At 43.9% G+C, this 13951-nt stretch overlaps 1 protein-coding gene across 1 annotated transcript in view; it reads right to left on the bottom strand.

The window, feature by feature from the left end:
- FANCD2 (FA complementation group D2) overlaps positions 1–13951 on the bottom strand; it is a gene marked incomplete at both ends in the record, with an annotated part of 50558 nt that overhangs the window by 20325 nt on the left and 16282 nt on the right. The window contains 12 exons of the mRNA XM_082004605.1: positions 1088–1186; positions 2712–2820; positions 4147–4262; positions 4562–4662; positions 5794–5934; positions 6023–6096; positions 7463–7588; positions 8284–8344; positions 9223–9332; positions 10506–10613; positions 12667–12798; positions 13398–13532. Coding sequence (XP_081860731.1) covers positions 1088–1186; positions 2712–2820; positions 4147–4262; positions 4562–4662; positions 5794–5934; positions 6023–6096; positions 7463–7588; positions 8284–8344; positions 9223–9332; positions 10506–10613; positions 12667–12798; positions 13398–13532 — 1312 coding nt within the window. The remainder of the gene's footprint in view (positions 1–1087; positions 1187–2711; positions 2821–4146; positions 4263–4561; positions 4663–5793; positions 5935–6022; positions 6097–7462; positions 7589–8283; positions 8345–9222; positions 9333–10505; positions 10614–12666; positions 12799–13397; positions 13533–13951) is intronic.

Here is a 13951-nt window from a genome sequence, read left to right on the forward strand (position 1 = left end):
AAAACAGCAAAAAACTAACCTAACAAGAAGTAAATAGCCAAAACAGGCTATAATACAGGGCAGGAAATCAGGCAGCTGAGAGTGCAGGTGTGAGGGGGAGAGAGAAGCCTTCCCTATTTGTTGTCAGTAAACGGTTTAATTTGTCTCGTCTACAATGAGATGCTGCAGACCCAAAGGAGGAGCAAGTTTGGTGTCAACACTCTGTGTTCTCAAGGCTGCAACCCATGATCACAGCACTCACTGATTTTTTTGGAGACAAGACAAGCTAAGGTCAGGAATCTCTTGGTCTGGTCTGGGCACACCAGTCTGAGCACTTCTGCTCCTTCAAAATAAAGTATCTAAAATGATGGATCCCCTTTGTGTCTGCAGAACATAGTCGTAACTTTCCTTCTGCCTTCATCACTCTTACATGACAGGCCCAGCCCCTGCAGAATGGGTTTGTCACAGGAGAAAAGGGGTCTCTGATCTGTGGCCTCCTCCAGTTGTTTTCATTGAATGGAATTTCAAGTCTGGTTTGGCTTAAAGGCACACACGTTCCCAGGAAATGTTAATCTGAACTAGAAATAGAATTAGAGGCATAAAGAGCAAAGCAAATCTACTTCACATTGAAAAACTGAAAGGCAAGTTTCTTCTCTGTGGGAGCTAGCAATGGGAAAGGACGAAAGAAGACTTTTCTTGTGCAGTACAACCATAACAAGGTTCCTAAGAGATCAGTTAGGTACAACCTAAAGGCCAGGGATTTGCAAGGCAGCTCAAGCCACAGGTTCAGTACTGGACAATTGCACCAACCTCTCAAAGGCAGAAGAACTTACTGCTGCAGAAAATACTTTGGTGGGTGAAAACAATCAATGAACGCCCTGGATTTCCACTGTTAAATGCTAAGCTATCCAACACCTGTTTGGAGTGGAATATTTTTACATTCCCACTTCAGCTGCAACAGGAGTTGATGAGATAAAATTTCAAGCTAGACAGACCTTGCCAGGAGTTCTGTGCTTTACGCAGACACAAGTGCAATGGCTGCAGTGCAATAAAGCCAGTCAAACCCCACATCACATCTGTTTGCTTGAATGTTTTAAACTTTCGTTACCATTCCTTTTTCTCACTGGACCAACAGCATTAATGGATGGTACTGCCTCCAGGGCTTCAGAATCAAAAGTAGCTGGTGGCGGGACATAGCCAGGGGTTGCTGAAAGAGACAAAATGTAGAAATTGGGTTAGTTCAGCTCCTGAATGACAAAATACAAGCAAGATACATATCTAGAGGAAGTACCATATATTTCACCGTCCTGGTGAATGTCACTCTGTGCTTATGCTTACGTGCATTTAGCTCCAATTAGCCTTATCATATGTCCACACTGCACTGGAATTACAGCTCTCTGCATTCCTCCAGCAAGGGAGGATAACAAGCACTCAGCTGTCCTTGGACATCTGTCCATGTTAGTAAAGCTTAAAGGGCCGTTCTAGCACCTCTGAGCCCTTTCCATGCTGGCCTTGTAGTGCTCTCGAAGAAGCAGAAAGGTGCTGAGGTTGTACTTCATTTAGGATGAAGTTGGTCTGTTGGTTTACAAACACAGCTCCTAATGGATAGCTTGTGTAAGGGTATGTGGAAGGTGACAGTGCATTCTTCATTATGTTTATCTTATCAAAGACCTTTTCAATGTAAAAGGAGATAGTAAGTAAAGGGGGAAGCCATAAACAAGGACAGACATAAACCTAGTAGACAAGGGACAATGGAGACAATGTCAAAGACCAGAAGTCTCCAGTTTGTAATTGATGGGCCATTAAGAAATCCCAGGCATGGCTTTGGGGAGGGATACCTGGACTTTGTAACTGATAAGGTGGGAGGAAAAAGAAGAACTTGAGGATTTGGGATATTCTGATGGAGGTGGGGGTTAGAACTATGCAAATTAGTGAAGGAATGTGCAGGGAGATGGGGTCAGGAAGAACAGAGGGGAATGGGCAGAAACAGTGTAAAATGGACTGGTCATGAGTAAAGCATTGCTGGTCAGTAGAAATGTCCGATCAGTATGGTTGTCTGAGTGAACTCTGTGCCTGATCACTGCAGTCTGTCCTATCTTCTTCTTAAGTACTTTCTTAATAATATTTCAGTGTAATCTTGCTATCCTCTATGTGTGTGTGCGCTGCAAGGACTAAATGTCAACTACTGGTGAGACCTGTGTGAGTAAACACTGGGCCAGCAACTAGAGTTGGACCACCCCAGGCCTGAGGTGCCAGCAACTGGAGCGAGCGAGAGTCTCAGTGTCTGTGTAGCTGTGCCCACCAGCTTGAGAGAGAGACCCCCGAGTCCCCACGCTGGGCTCCAGTGGTTGGGCAGGAAGAATTCATGGCCCCAGAGCAACTGGAGGCAACAGATGCTTATAACATCCCTTAACAGCTTGTTACAACTTGAATACTGGAGAAACACACTGTTTCTTTAGGATAGAGGCTGGTTTACTCCAGTATCCACCATACTCGGGCAGATTCTGCCAAGTCTGTCTGGGAACAGTCAAAGAGATGTCACTGAGGAGGAGACTGAGAAGAGCAGTTTGGACTCAGTCAAATTGAAAACAATAGCTGTCCACACATGAACTCTTAGGCCACTGTAGAAATGCAGTATGTGTTACCATATACTTCCTCCACTGATGTTTAAGCCAATCCCTTTCACTTCATGGCTGGTGCAGGCCCGGAACGTACACATGTTTCATACTCACCTGCCAAGCATTTTCCCAGCACAGTCTGAAGCTCTGTGATGTTCTGTAATCGAGTCAAAACTTTCCCCTTCATCTCTGCGTCCTCTTGCTGGCAGAAGGCATTTACAACCTCGAGATACAAACGAAACTCTCTGACTTACGGAGATTTGTACCCACTTTTACTACTTTTTCTTTTCTGAATAACATCCTCAAGTCCTGAATAAGCACACAACACAGCACAAGTGGCCTGTGTGACCAGATCCAGACTGCATGAATAGAGTTCTTCAGAAGCCCAAGAGAACATGGACATAATTGGTGCAATCTACAAAAAGCAACAGAGCAACACCTACAGGTCTAATGTTAACCTTGCCAGGTTTCTGTGCTGTTTGTGGCTCTGGAGACCGCCTGGTACTTCCTAGGTCTGCCAGGAAAGAGGCAGTCTTGGGAGAAGAGCAGGAACAGGGAAGACTGGGGATGTGTGCACCAACTCTGACATAGCTCCTGTTACCCGAATAACCCCATCAGGGAACATTCCCACTGACCATTGAATGTTAGTAAACACATTGTCCAAATCTGCTTGAAGGCACTGCATTTCAGCCTTCTGTAAGCTCACAGAGGTACAGAAAAAAACACAAAATCACAACCAAATTTGCAAGGGACCTGTGGAAGCCTCTAGTCCAACAACCTGCTCAAAGCAGCATTAACTAAACAGGTTTCTTAGAGACTTTTCTAGTAGAGCACTGAGCATCTCCAAGATGGGCACAGCTTCTCTGGAACTGGAACACAACCTTTCAGTTAGGTATCAAAGACCATATAAAAGACCACAACATGCCCTCCCACCTGGCTTCCGCTCTCCAGGCTGAACAACCTCTGCTCTCCCACCTCCCCTCATACACCATGTGCTCCAGCCCCTCATCAGCGTGGTGGCCTCTGCTGGACTCACTCCAGAATGACTATAGGAGCCCCAAACTGGACACAATACTGCAGTCAGGGCCTCACACATGCCAGGCAGAAGGCAACAACCAATGCCCTTGACCAGCTGGCAACTCCTCTGCTCTCCAGCATGGTGAGACTGACCTTTTCTTTCTGATGCCCCCTTCATAGTTTAGACATATATTTGGGGTTTACAGCATCCTCCCTGCAACAGGAAAATCGATTTTCATACACCAAAATGTGCCAGAGTACAGACTGCAGCTGAGTAGCAGGAGGAAAATTCACATCAACAATAGGCAGTTCCTAGAGCCTCTGTCCAAGAAAGCAGAGTTGCTGCTAGTAGCAGGATAAAGGATAAATGATAAATGAAAGAAGAACACGGAGAGACCACCAGGACCTTGCTGGAGAAGGTCTTCAAGAGGCAAGACTCTGTCAACAACTGTATCCCTGAAGCCCAGGGTTAGTGCTTGTAAGCGCTACTCCTCAGTGACACTCCAGAACCTGCAGACAAGGCACTACTCACCTCACGAAACCAGTTGAGAGCATAGAACAGGAGTGAGCAGAGAAATTCCTGTTCCTGCTTGGATAGAGTCTCCAGCTTCTCTCCAATCTCCAGGTCAGTCAGGTACAGGGGGCAACCTGGGACAGAGCAGGAAGAGAACACGTTGGACTGGGTTTGCTACCCACCCTTTGGTCTTTGCATGGACAAAGTCTTTTACCAAAGCCTGTGGCAGTTCCAATAGCTATTTGGAGTAAGCCTCATCAGCCACTCCATCCCCAGACAAAGCAATTGTCTCCCTTCCACTTTGTGGGCAACAGAGCATCTCAGCCTCCTTCACAAACTGCACAATTCTTCTTACAACTGCAGCAAGTCTTTGCAGGTCTGGGACAGGAATAAGCCAAATAGACTCACTCTACAAAAGGTCCCTTTCCCATACCTAGTAAGGCATCAATCTCCTCCAGGCTTCCACTGTTTTGCTCTCCAGTGTAGAGCCTCAGCAATCGGAAACAGGGTGACAGACATATCGGTGACACTACCCTGTGGGGAAAAAAAAAACCACCAGAAATTAAGTGGGTCCTGTGTTTTATATACCTCCAGAATGCCCATCACTTTTCCATTATGTCCTATGTCCTCCCCATGCCACTTTGCCTATGCCGTCTATTTTGCTTCTTGCAAGTCCCAGCAACACAGAGAAGAAATGGACCATATGGTTAAAACAAGCAATTAAAAATTGGTGTTCATCAGTTTTCTGGAAAAGCATGTAAGAACAGAAAAACTGCTGTAACGTACAAAAAACGGGGTCAGATTTCTTTCTGGTAGGAAGCAAAGTGGAGTAACTCAGAAGAAACTATAAGACAGCTGTGAGCAGTGGAGAAACCTTGAATGTTTTGCAGCATGCCACTGCTCACATTCTGAGTGATGAAAATTAACATCTTTTCCATAGATGCATGTAAAGTCGCTATATTTTAAAGTGATCATGTCTTTCTTTAAGCACAACTGAAATCTCAACAAAATCTTATGACAATAAATTATGCAGGATATGAAGGTGCCAGTTAAAAAAAAAGCGCCTTTTATTATTTTTAACTTTGATGCCTTACTGTTTAATTGGGTGTTTTTATTTCTTACATGCTTCCTGTTCCAGTCTCCAAAGACAAAGCCCATATTTCTCAATCAAATTTCTCTTGTGGCTGCACATTTGTGGTTTTGCTCTGGAGCACAAGTCTACACTGTCATAGTACAATTGAAGGTGAGAACAAATCACATACTGTTGACACACACTAAGTCCTTGGTGACTTTCTGAGAATTGTCCCACAAAATATTAATTTTGCCACCTTAAAGTTGCCTATTGACCTCAATATGGCATTCAATACCACCAGAACACTGGAAGAGCGAGCTACTATTCTCATATGACAGATGGGAAACAAGACAGATGCAGCATGACTTACTCAAAACCACCTAAACAGCCTGAGCCAGAACAGACTGCTGGTTCCCCACCAGCTTGTGCCTCCAGACCTACCTGAATATGTCTAACAGCAAGAGAAAGAAAAGAACACTGCAAACTGGTAAATTTTCTGACCAGCTCCTTAACAGGCACTTTGGCAGGCAGCACAACAAATGAAAACAATTCCTTTAACTGAGAGATGACTGCAAATCTAAGTGTCAAAGTACCTTTTACTTTGGTTACTCATTCCATGAGTGACTCTGCCAAGCTCGCTCTGCGACACCAGTGGTAGGAGGTTAATAGCAATTGCTCCCTGACTTTCATCTTCATCCAGATTATACAAGGACTTCACTGGGAACAAAAACGAACTGCAAGGAAAGACAGACAAGCTCTTGTTGACAAACTCAGTTCTCAGTGACAGAAACATTACAAATACTGAGCTTGTGATTAGCATACCCATCCACTGTGGGGTTGAGATCCACCACAAAGTCACTGGGGAAGTCCTCCACCAAACTCTTTCCAAACTTGTCCTATAAAGAAAGCGAAAAAACCTGCTTAGGAAAGGGGCTCAGTGAAGAAAGCTTCAACAGCAGCAGTGGAAAAGGCAGAAGATAAGGCCAAGCAAAAGTATCCTGGAAGAGTCACAACAATGAAGCACACTACCTGCAAGGACAGCCAAGGCCTGCATTTAAGAGACAAAGGCAGGAAACATTGCTAAGTATGCACAACCAATTTCTTCCCTGTTCTTTGGATGTGGGCTTGTCTACAAGTTCCACAGTGTTACAGAGAGGCAGAGCAGCTGACTGGAAGAGGAAAGCAGCCATGGGAAGTTCTCTATCCTAAGAGCCAATCATCAGAATGAAATGGCTATAAAAGTGCTGGCAAAGTTTTATTTCATACAATGTGTCCCACATGCTTGACAAGCTTACGCTGTTAGAAACAATTAAGGGAGAAGTAAAGTAATAGGTGTGACAGGGACTGGACAGACAATGAAAAGACCCAAAAAATCCACACAAAAGTTGCAAGAAGAACTTTAGCTTGCTTTAACATTTCAGTCTTGCAAGGAAAAAGGAGAAAGCCTCCTTCCTTTGCTTTTCCTCCTTGGAGCACTCAGCTGGACCTCAGGAGACTGGCATTTCTAGCCCTAGACACAGAGCATTTAGAGTGACTGCCAGCATTTCAAAGCTCCCCAGTTGCCTTCCCTCGTTCTAACACGCAGTTCCTCCTCTCCGTAACCAGCAGGTGCAAAAAGCACTTGTGCCACAGCGACCAATTCCACAGCAGCCCTCAGTTCTCTCCTGGGCCCTAAGATGGCTTGTTACCCTTCTGGCAGGCACAGCACACATGTAAAAAGAGTCCCCAGCAGGAAGAAAGAGCTGTCCAGTGGCCTTCACAAACCTCTTCCTATTATCATAAATACTATTTATTTACTTATTACCAAAAATGATTGTGGCTCTTCCAAGTCCTTAGGCATCAGAGCGCCTTAATAGTCTCACCAGAAGCCAATTTCAATACTAAGTTTGAAGTTATTTCAGATTCTACTTTTATCTATGAATATTAAAAGCAGGCTGTGAAATGCCATTTAATTTCCATTAAAAGGCTTGCCTGTTGTCACATAAAAGTTCACATAAAGGAAGCTGTTAAAGCACAATGAGGAATCTGCCACAATCAAAAAAAGCTGAGCGCGCTGAAAGAGATTTTGTATCTGATCAATCTCTTACAGGAACCTTAAGCATGTCTAGAATAAAAAAAAAAAAAAAAAAAAAAAAAAAAAAAAGAGAGTTCCGAGACTGGAGTGAAATCCATAAATTGACTCTGTCCTGCCAATACCTGAAAAACATAATGTTTCTGAAGAATTCATTTAAGCGATTAAGTTCAAACTACTCTGCAACATACCAGGAGCTGCAAGTCCAAATTCCCCTTCTGCTTCTCAATCAAACTGGCAAGTTCATCATAGTACAGAGCCAAGACTTCTGGTGTTTGCTCACAGCAGAAGCCCACAAGGTCCAGCAAGGTAGAAAGCTGAAAGGAGAGAAAGCAGTCTGCAGAAATGGGTAAAGTAAATGGATCCAACTCTAGCTTTTACCTTGAGTCCATTCCCCTTTTACACCAATTTACTCTGAGGTATAGCCAAAGCTTCATCTCTAGGGTAACAGCCCATGTGACTGGTCTTGCAAAGACCCAGTTTTAAGGAACATGGGTCTTTTAAGGTCCTGGCCCTGCTCCACCATGAAGTAACACAAAAGAGTCTGCCCAGGATGACCCATAAATAGAGTGTTAGCCTAGAAGAAGGTTCTTCAACAGCAGTTAAGGAAAAAGGCCAAGGCCAGGCCAACCCTGTACACAGAAGTACTTTCTCTAGATGGCCTGAAAGGCACTGCTGAGAGGAAGGCGAAGGTTGCCTTTGGCTCACAGGTTGTCCTGTTTCTTTCCTTTGTGTTTGAAGTAACGTCTAGATAGAAGACTTTCACTAGATGGCTGCATACTGCTTGTCCTGGACCAGCCGCACGCAAGACCAGTGGGTGCCATCTCAATATAGATCTTTGTTTCTCTAAACCGATTTTTAATAGCTTCTTGGCTCTGCAGTCAATGTACAAGAATCCCAGACCCAGTAAAGCTACACACATACTCCTTCACCTAGGACTGTGTTTCCAGTCACACCTCCTTACTGACCGTATCCTCCCTCTCTCCCACACTGCCCCATTCTTGGTACTCACCTGCCCATCACGCTCACTGTTCAGCTCTGGTCTCTCCAATGCACTACCACCTCCTTCATTTCTGAAAGCAATTGATAACCTTGCTTTTGTTGCACAACACTTGAGAGAGAGCAAAACCTATCACACACACACAAGGTACTACTCTCTAGATATTGGAGAATTATGCATGAAAATTATGTTCTTGGAACATTATTAGGAAAAGACCTGCTGCTGTTTGGCACCTTCAGGGCAAGACTCAATGTCTTCAAGGATATGCTTTTTCTAACCTGTTGAAACCTAAAGCCCTCTAGTCATGCCCATAATGAATTCCCCTGACTCAGGGTCCAGAGCTAAGATGGGCTTTTCTCTTCATGTAATAAACAGCAAAAGCATTTATTATCAGCGAGCTACATAATGCTTTCCAGAACCCGTCAAACTCTTATTTTCCAGGTGCTTTAACCTTTGTCACAGCTCTCAACAGGAGTTTGCCTGGTTTGTGAATGCTGTTCATAAATTATTTATACAGTACATTGGAAATTGCCATGCCAATGCCCAGCACTGCAGCAACAACCTTTCTCCTTGTTTCTCTTTTACATTTCTCTGTATTCAAACAAGGAGTACACTAGGTTATTCATCCTTGGTGTCAGAAGCTGGTCTGCAGTCAGTCAACCACAGTGTTCAAATCTTTTTCCAAGCAGTCGGTCCTGCCGGTGCTAGTGAAGGCATCCATGAATAGGCATTAACAAGAAATTCAGGATGCCTTTGAGATTAGCAGCAGGTGAGCAGTACTGAACAGGTTGTAACAGCAAATACCACAGCCTGCAGACAAGAGTTTTAAGTTCCTGGGTTTGGCCAAGATGTGCATGAGCAAGAAGGCAATGCCCCCCTTTCTTTGTCCCACTCTTGGTTTGGTCTGAACTGAAAGCATGTTAAATTCATCTTTGCTACATTCTTACTCACCTTTTTAATGCCACGCTGCCTATCATGGTAACAGCACCAATAATCCCCATTTGTTTGTGGTTGGGAACTGTGCTGGAGAGCCATTTCCTGATCACCATGTGCATATCATCCTAAAAAGAAAGATGCAGACCATGTCACCACAGAGGTACTTACATGCATCACTCACTATTCTATTGCATCTTCACTTAATGTCATCTCCAAAGGCTGCAGAGGGATGGTTTATTGGGATTACAGATTTGCAAAAGGAATGCACATTCTGCAATTTCCTTTATTATGAAAATACCGGCCACAGCTCTAGGTAAGGCTTCAAATAGCATTAAAAGTGACTCACTTTGACTTTGCTCCAATTACTACACAGAACATATAGTTGGTCCAGGTTTCATCTATCATTAGTAGAATATATTAAAAAATAGCAGATGGTCTTAGAGCCCTTCACACACAAGTAACAGCTGCAAAGCTGCCCTCCGAAACAACCGTCAACTTCAGGGAGGGATGGAGCAGTTTTTGGTGAAGGTCCAAAGAGAGCTGTAGGTAACAGCATACCAGACACCTGGGATTAAGACGTTCCTCATGCTGCATCTCTTGTCCCCTGGCTGTGGGCAAGCGTGCCCTGAACAACTGTAAAGGTTTCTTTGCAGCAGCTCCATAACCCCATGGCAGGTCTCAATGCAGCATGCTCTATTTCAACAGCTGTGTCAAGCAGCTGATTGACTGCACTTTCCCAAAATGGGCACAGTTTTAAAGATTTCTGAAAGTCTGGACCCCTAATGGTAGACGAAGACATGTCCTAATGCTGAGAGCATGAAGCATACTCAGTTGTAGAAGTATGATGCTTCAGGGAAGTTGTGAGGCCAGTCTTCTGGATGAGAAGTCTAATAATTGCCAAAGAGATTGAAGGCAAAGCATAGAAGAGTGTAGCAACTGTGTGACATTCCCACTTCAACTGGAAGGTCAGATTAGAGGCTGCCATCAGTCCCCTTCCACCAACATTTCTATTAACTCTATCTGTTTTAGCCGTGCAAGAGAAGACGACCTTTCTGGGAAAGATGTGAGGTATGCAGTCACTTTGATGAGCTCTTGCTACACAGGGTGGAAAGTCTGGAGCCAGAAGCTGGCTTGCAGCCAGTTGGGAAGAAGAGAATTCTTAAGCTGAAGGACATCCTGGCATCAATCACTGTTCATAGCTGAGGCCACTATTTGCACAACACAACCTCTGAAAGTTAACCTTTAAGCAAAAAGGACAAAGGCACAGCCTGAACTCCTCCTGTTGTGCCTCTGCTTACCTGGATATAGCTTCCTTCTTGCCTCTGGCTAAATGCTAGTGTGCTGAGAATGTAGAAAAGCTTTCGGATCTGGCATGGATTCAGTTTCTGTGTAGAGTCTAAAATGGTCTGTAAGAGAGAAGCCACAAACTAGCTCAGATAAATCAAGAATCCCTTTCCATCTTCCCAATAATACACCAGTTGTCAGTTGCAGGGATGCCAACTAACTTTACCTTTTTTGTACAGGCAGGAAAAAGCTACATTCAAATTAAACAAACATAAATGCAGAACTATTGCTCTGGCCTCAATTATTGCAGTTTGTTTTACCAGAGGCTGAATGGGAAGAACAATCTGGCTACCATAAGCATTTTGGGAGTGCTCCCATCCTGTTAGTGACAGCTATTTATCTTTTATCACAGGTTTGGTCACAGCATTCAAAGTATTTGATAAAATGAACATGGTGGGGTTTTGTTTATATTTCCATTACAAGTCCTGTAACAGCCAAGTCATTAACAATTTAGGGGTGGAATTTTCTGTGCTGGTGGGCATCCTCAGGATATTTCTTCATCCAGTGCCTCAGTGAAAACAGTCCAACTATTTCCCAGAGCCATGCCAGCTTTCCTACCACTGACATGGCATTTTGCTGCCATAATTTTTCTCTTACTACTGGCCAACCTCAAGCAGGATTTGGAACAAGGTGTCGGAGTTTGACAGGATTAGATAACCACGTTTGCAACCCTCAAGAAAACTGACCCTGCTTTAAGATTAAAAAATAACTGTTTGGGGAGATGATTTGTGCTAAGAGCTGCACATTCTTTCTGGGCTGGAGAGGCACCTGCTCAGTGTCAAATACACCAGGCATCTGCTGTACTGTACTACAGTACACTACAGATCTTTTTATAGGTAAGTTGCTAGCACCTCTAAGATGCACGCCAAACACGGTACACTGATTAATGTGTAATCACCAGAGCATTGACTAGTGTGTTTCACATACAAGGTCTGGGAACGTATCAAAGATCAGCCCATAGAAACCATAATCTGTAAATGATCTGCCAGCACAAGAACATGCAAACAAGATCAGGAGGAAGGTCAGCAGGTCTTGGCCCACTGCTGTGGGCAAGTACTCCCCCATCACACTTCTAACAACGCATTCAATTATGAGCAGGAGTTTTGGGTTGTTTTATTTCAAGGACTACTTTCAACTGTGAGTCCTTATCACATCCTCCCTCTGCCAGGAGGCGAGTCCTCTTTCTTCCTGTTATACCCATGGAACGTGTGACAGATTGCATTGCAAATTCTTATGCCAGATCTTTATGCCTTTTTAGCATATTTTAAGCAAGTGATTTCAATTTAACAATTAACCAGCTAAACAGCAAAAAGTATATAGCTTTCCCACAGTGTGTACTAAAACTACAGAATCCACAGACACCAAGTGGGCACCAAAAAAGTCAGAGGGGTGGGGGAATACACATAGCCATACGCTTCAAGGGCTCTTAAATACAGGATGTCCTTAAGCTACAAATGACCACAGATGAGGGAATGTTCAAGAAAAGTATTGCTACACGCTTGCCTTGCTGTTTTCCCTCTTCCCTCAGTCTCCACTTTCACTACTTTTGGAAACAGGCAACTGGGCAGGCCTGACCCTGCCCGTCATTCTTAGGAGTCAAGAACCTTTTTTTTTTTTTTCCCCATAGAGTATTTTCTTCTTTCAAATTTTAGGACATCAGCCTTTTCCCATCCCTGCCAGGAGTTTTGTTTTAGTATTCAAACACTGGCTAAAGTACTGTCAGTCTTTCAATGTGGTAGAACCAGCAGTCCACAAAGGGGGCAGATTTTTGCAAGTATTTGAAGTAGCTGATGTTAATAAAGACAGCATTTTCCTTCCATCATAGGTGTCATTCCACATCTACAATTTAAGCATTCTCCAGTTACAGGGAAGGATAACTTTTTCCTTTGTCTATCTCAATTTCTCCTGTCAAAAAATCATCCAGTCCTATCTTACAGCTCACCCTTTCATAGCAGATACCTTTCACTTCTGGCCACTGCATTTCTCAAGCCAGATAGTTTACAGGTATGAGTTGTTCCATTACCTCTATTTCTGAAAAGTACTGGCCTGTTCTGAATCTGAGGCAAAGTGGTGTAAGGAACCTGAAATATAGTATGCCCCCAGAAATATAGATACCTTCACGAAGGTGGCATAGCGCATCAGCAGGGATGTGTGCAGCATTACCAAATCAGTGAGCACATCCAGAGAAATGTCCAATTCTGTCTCATTTCCACTGCACACATGAGTCACCAAAGCAGTCACAACCTCCTAAGGAAAAAGCCCCCAGAGAAATCATAGTGAAATATCAACAGAAAAATGTCTGCCCAGTTCTGCTCATACAGAATATGTTGATCGAGTACAGATAATCATCCTGAAATTCAACCATATTATTCTAAGTCCCTTCTCAGTTTGTTTCAATACAGACTATGACAGTGGCTTTTTAAAATAGAGGATGCTCAAAGTGAACAGGTAAGATAGAACAGGAACATGGATTTATGAACAGATGTCCTCCGTGACCCTGGGGGCCAGTCCTGACTTCCTGGCTAGATCTCAGTCAATTTGTTTGCTTTCTGAATTGCAGCAAACCCAGCACATCGGCCTCTGCTCCAGAAGTATATTTTACTCTCTCACTTCTGAGGCCTGCCTGTTTGCTCCCTGCTCCTCACAGCAGTCTCTGTGCTTGAGTCACTTGCTACCAGAGCCTCGCTGTGATTATTCCCCATCTTCTCCTTGGCCTACTCTACAGCGTAGACCTCTCTCCAAAGGCTTCCAACTGCCTCAAATCCTCTCCCTCTAAAGGATCATGACATACATTCTAGAACAAAGTACAAACACAAATAAAATAGATGCCATCCATCACACTATACCTGCTGGCAGTAGGAGTCAAAGGCTGCAAAAGCTTGTTTGTACATGCAGCTGCCAAAGGAGACTATGGCTGGGTGCGCAGAGTGCAGGAACGTCTGAGCAAGTGCTAGGATTGAAGGGAAGAAGTCTTTGATAACCTGAAATACAAACATCATGAAAGAGGACATTATTGCTGTTCCTTTTAAACACACTCAGCTCCCTAAATAAAGAGCATGCTACAGCTCATCCTGAACGCTTTCCCTAGTTTAGCAGGTTCTTTCCTGCCTCCTCTGACTGTCCTCTCTCACGCAAATGGGCAACAAGAGCAGATAAGGCACACCAAAATAATGAATTTTTCCAGCCGTCTCCACACAAAGGATTTACACATTGGTTAAGCCAAGCTGCAAAGCTGTAGAGCTCACAGCAGCATATCCCTTATGGGTGACAACAGGGAAGTCGCATTACAGCAAAGTACCACTAAATAAAAGCCCCAGGACAGACACACTTTTGGCCTTACTTTAACAGGAGGACTCTGCTACATAAAGACACTCAGAAAAATTTAAGTTAACTTTTAAAA

The sequence above is a fragment of the Phaethon aethereus genome, assembly GCF_964289735.1.
Source record: "Phaethon aethereus genome assembly, chromosome: 11".
Lineage (NCBI taxonomy): Eukaryota > Metazoa > Chordata > Aves > Phaethontiformes > Phaethontidae > Phaethon > Phaethon aethereus.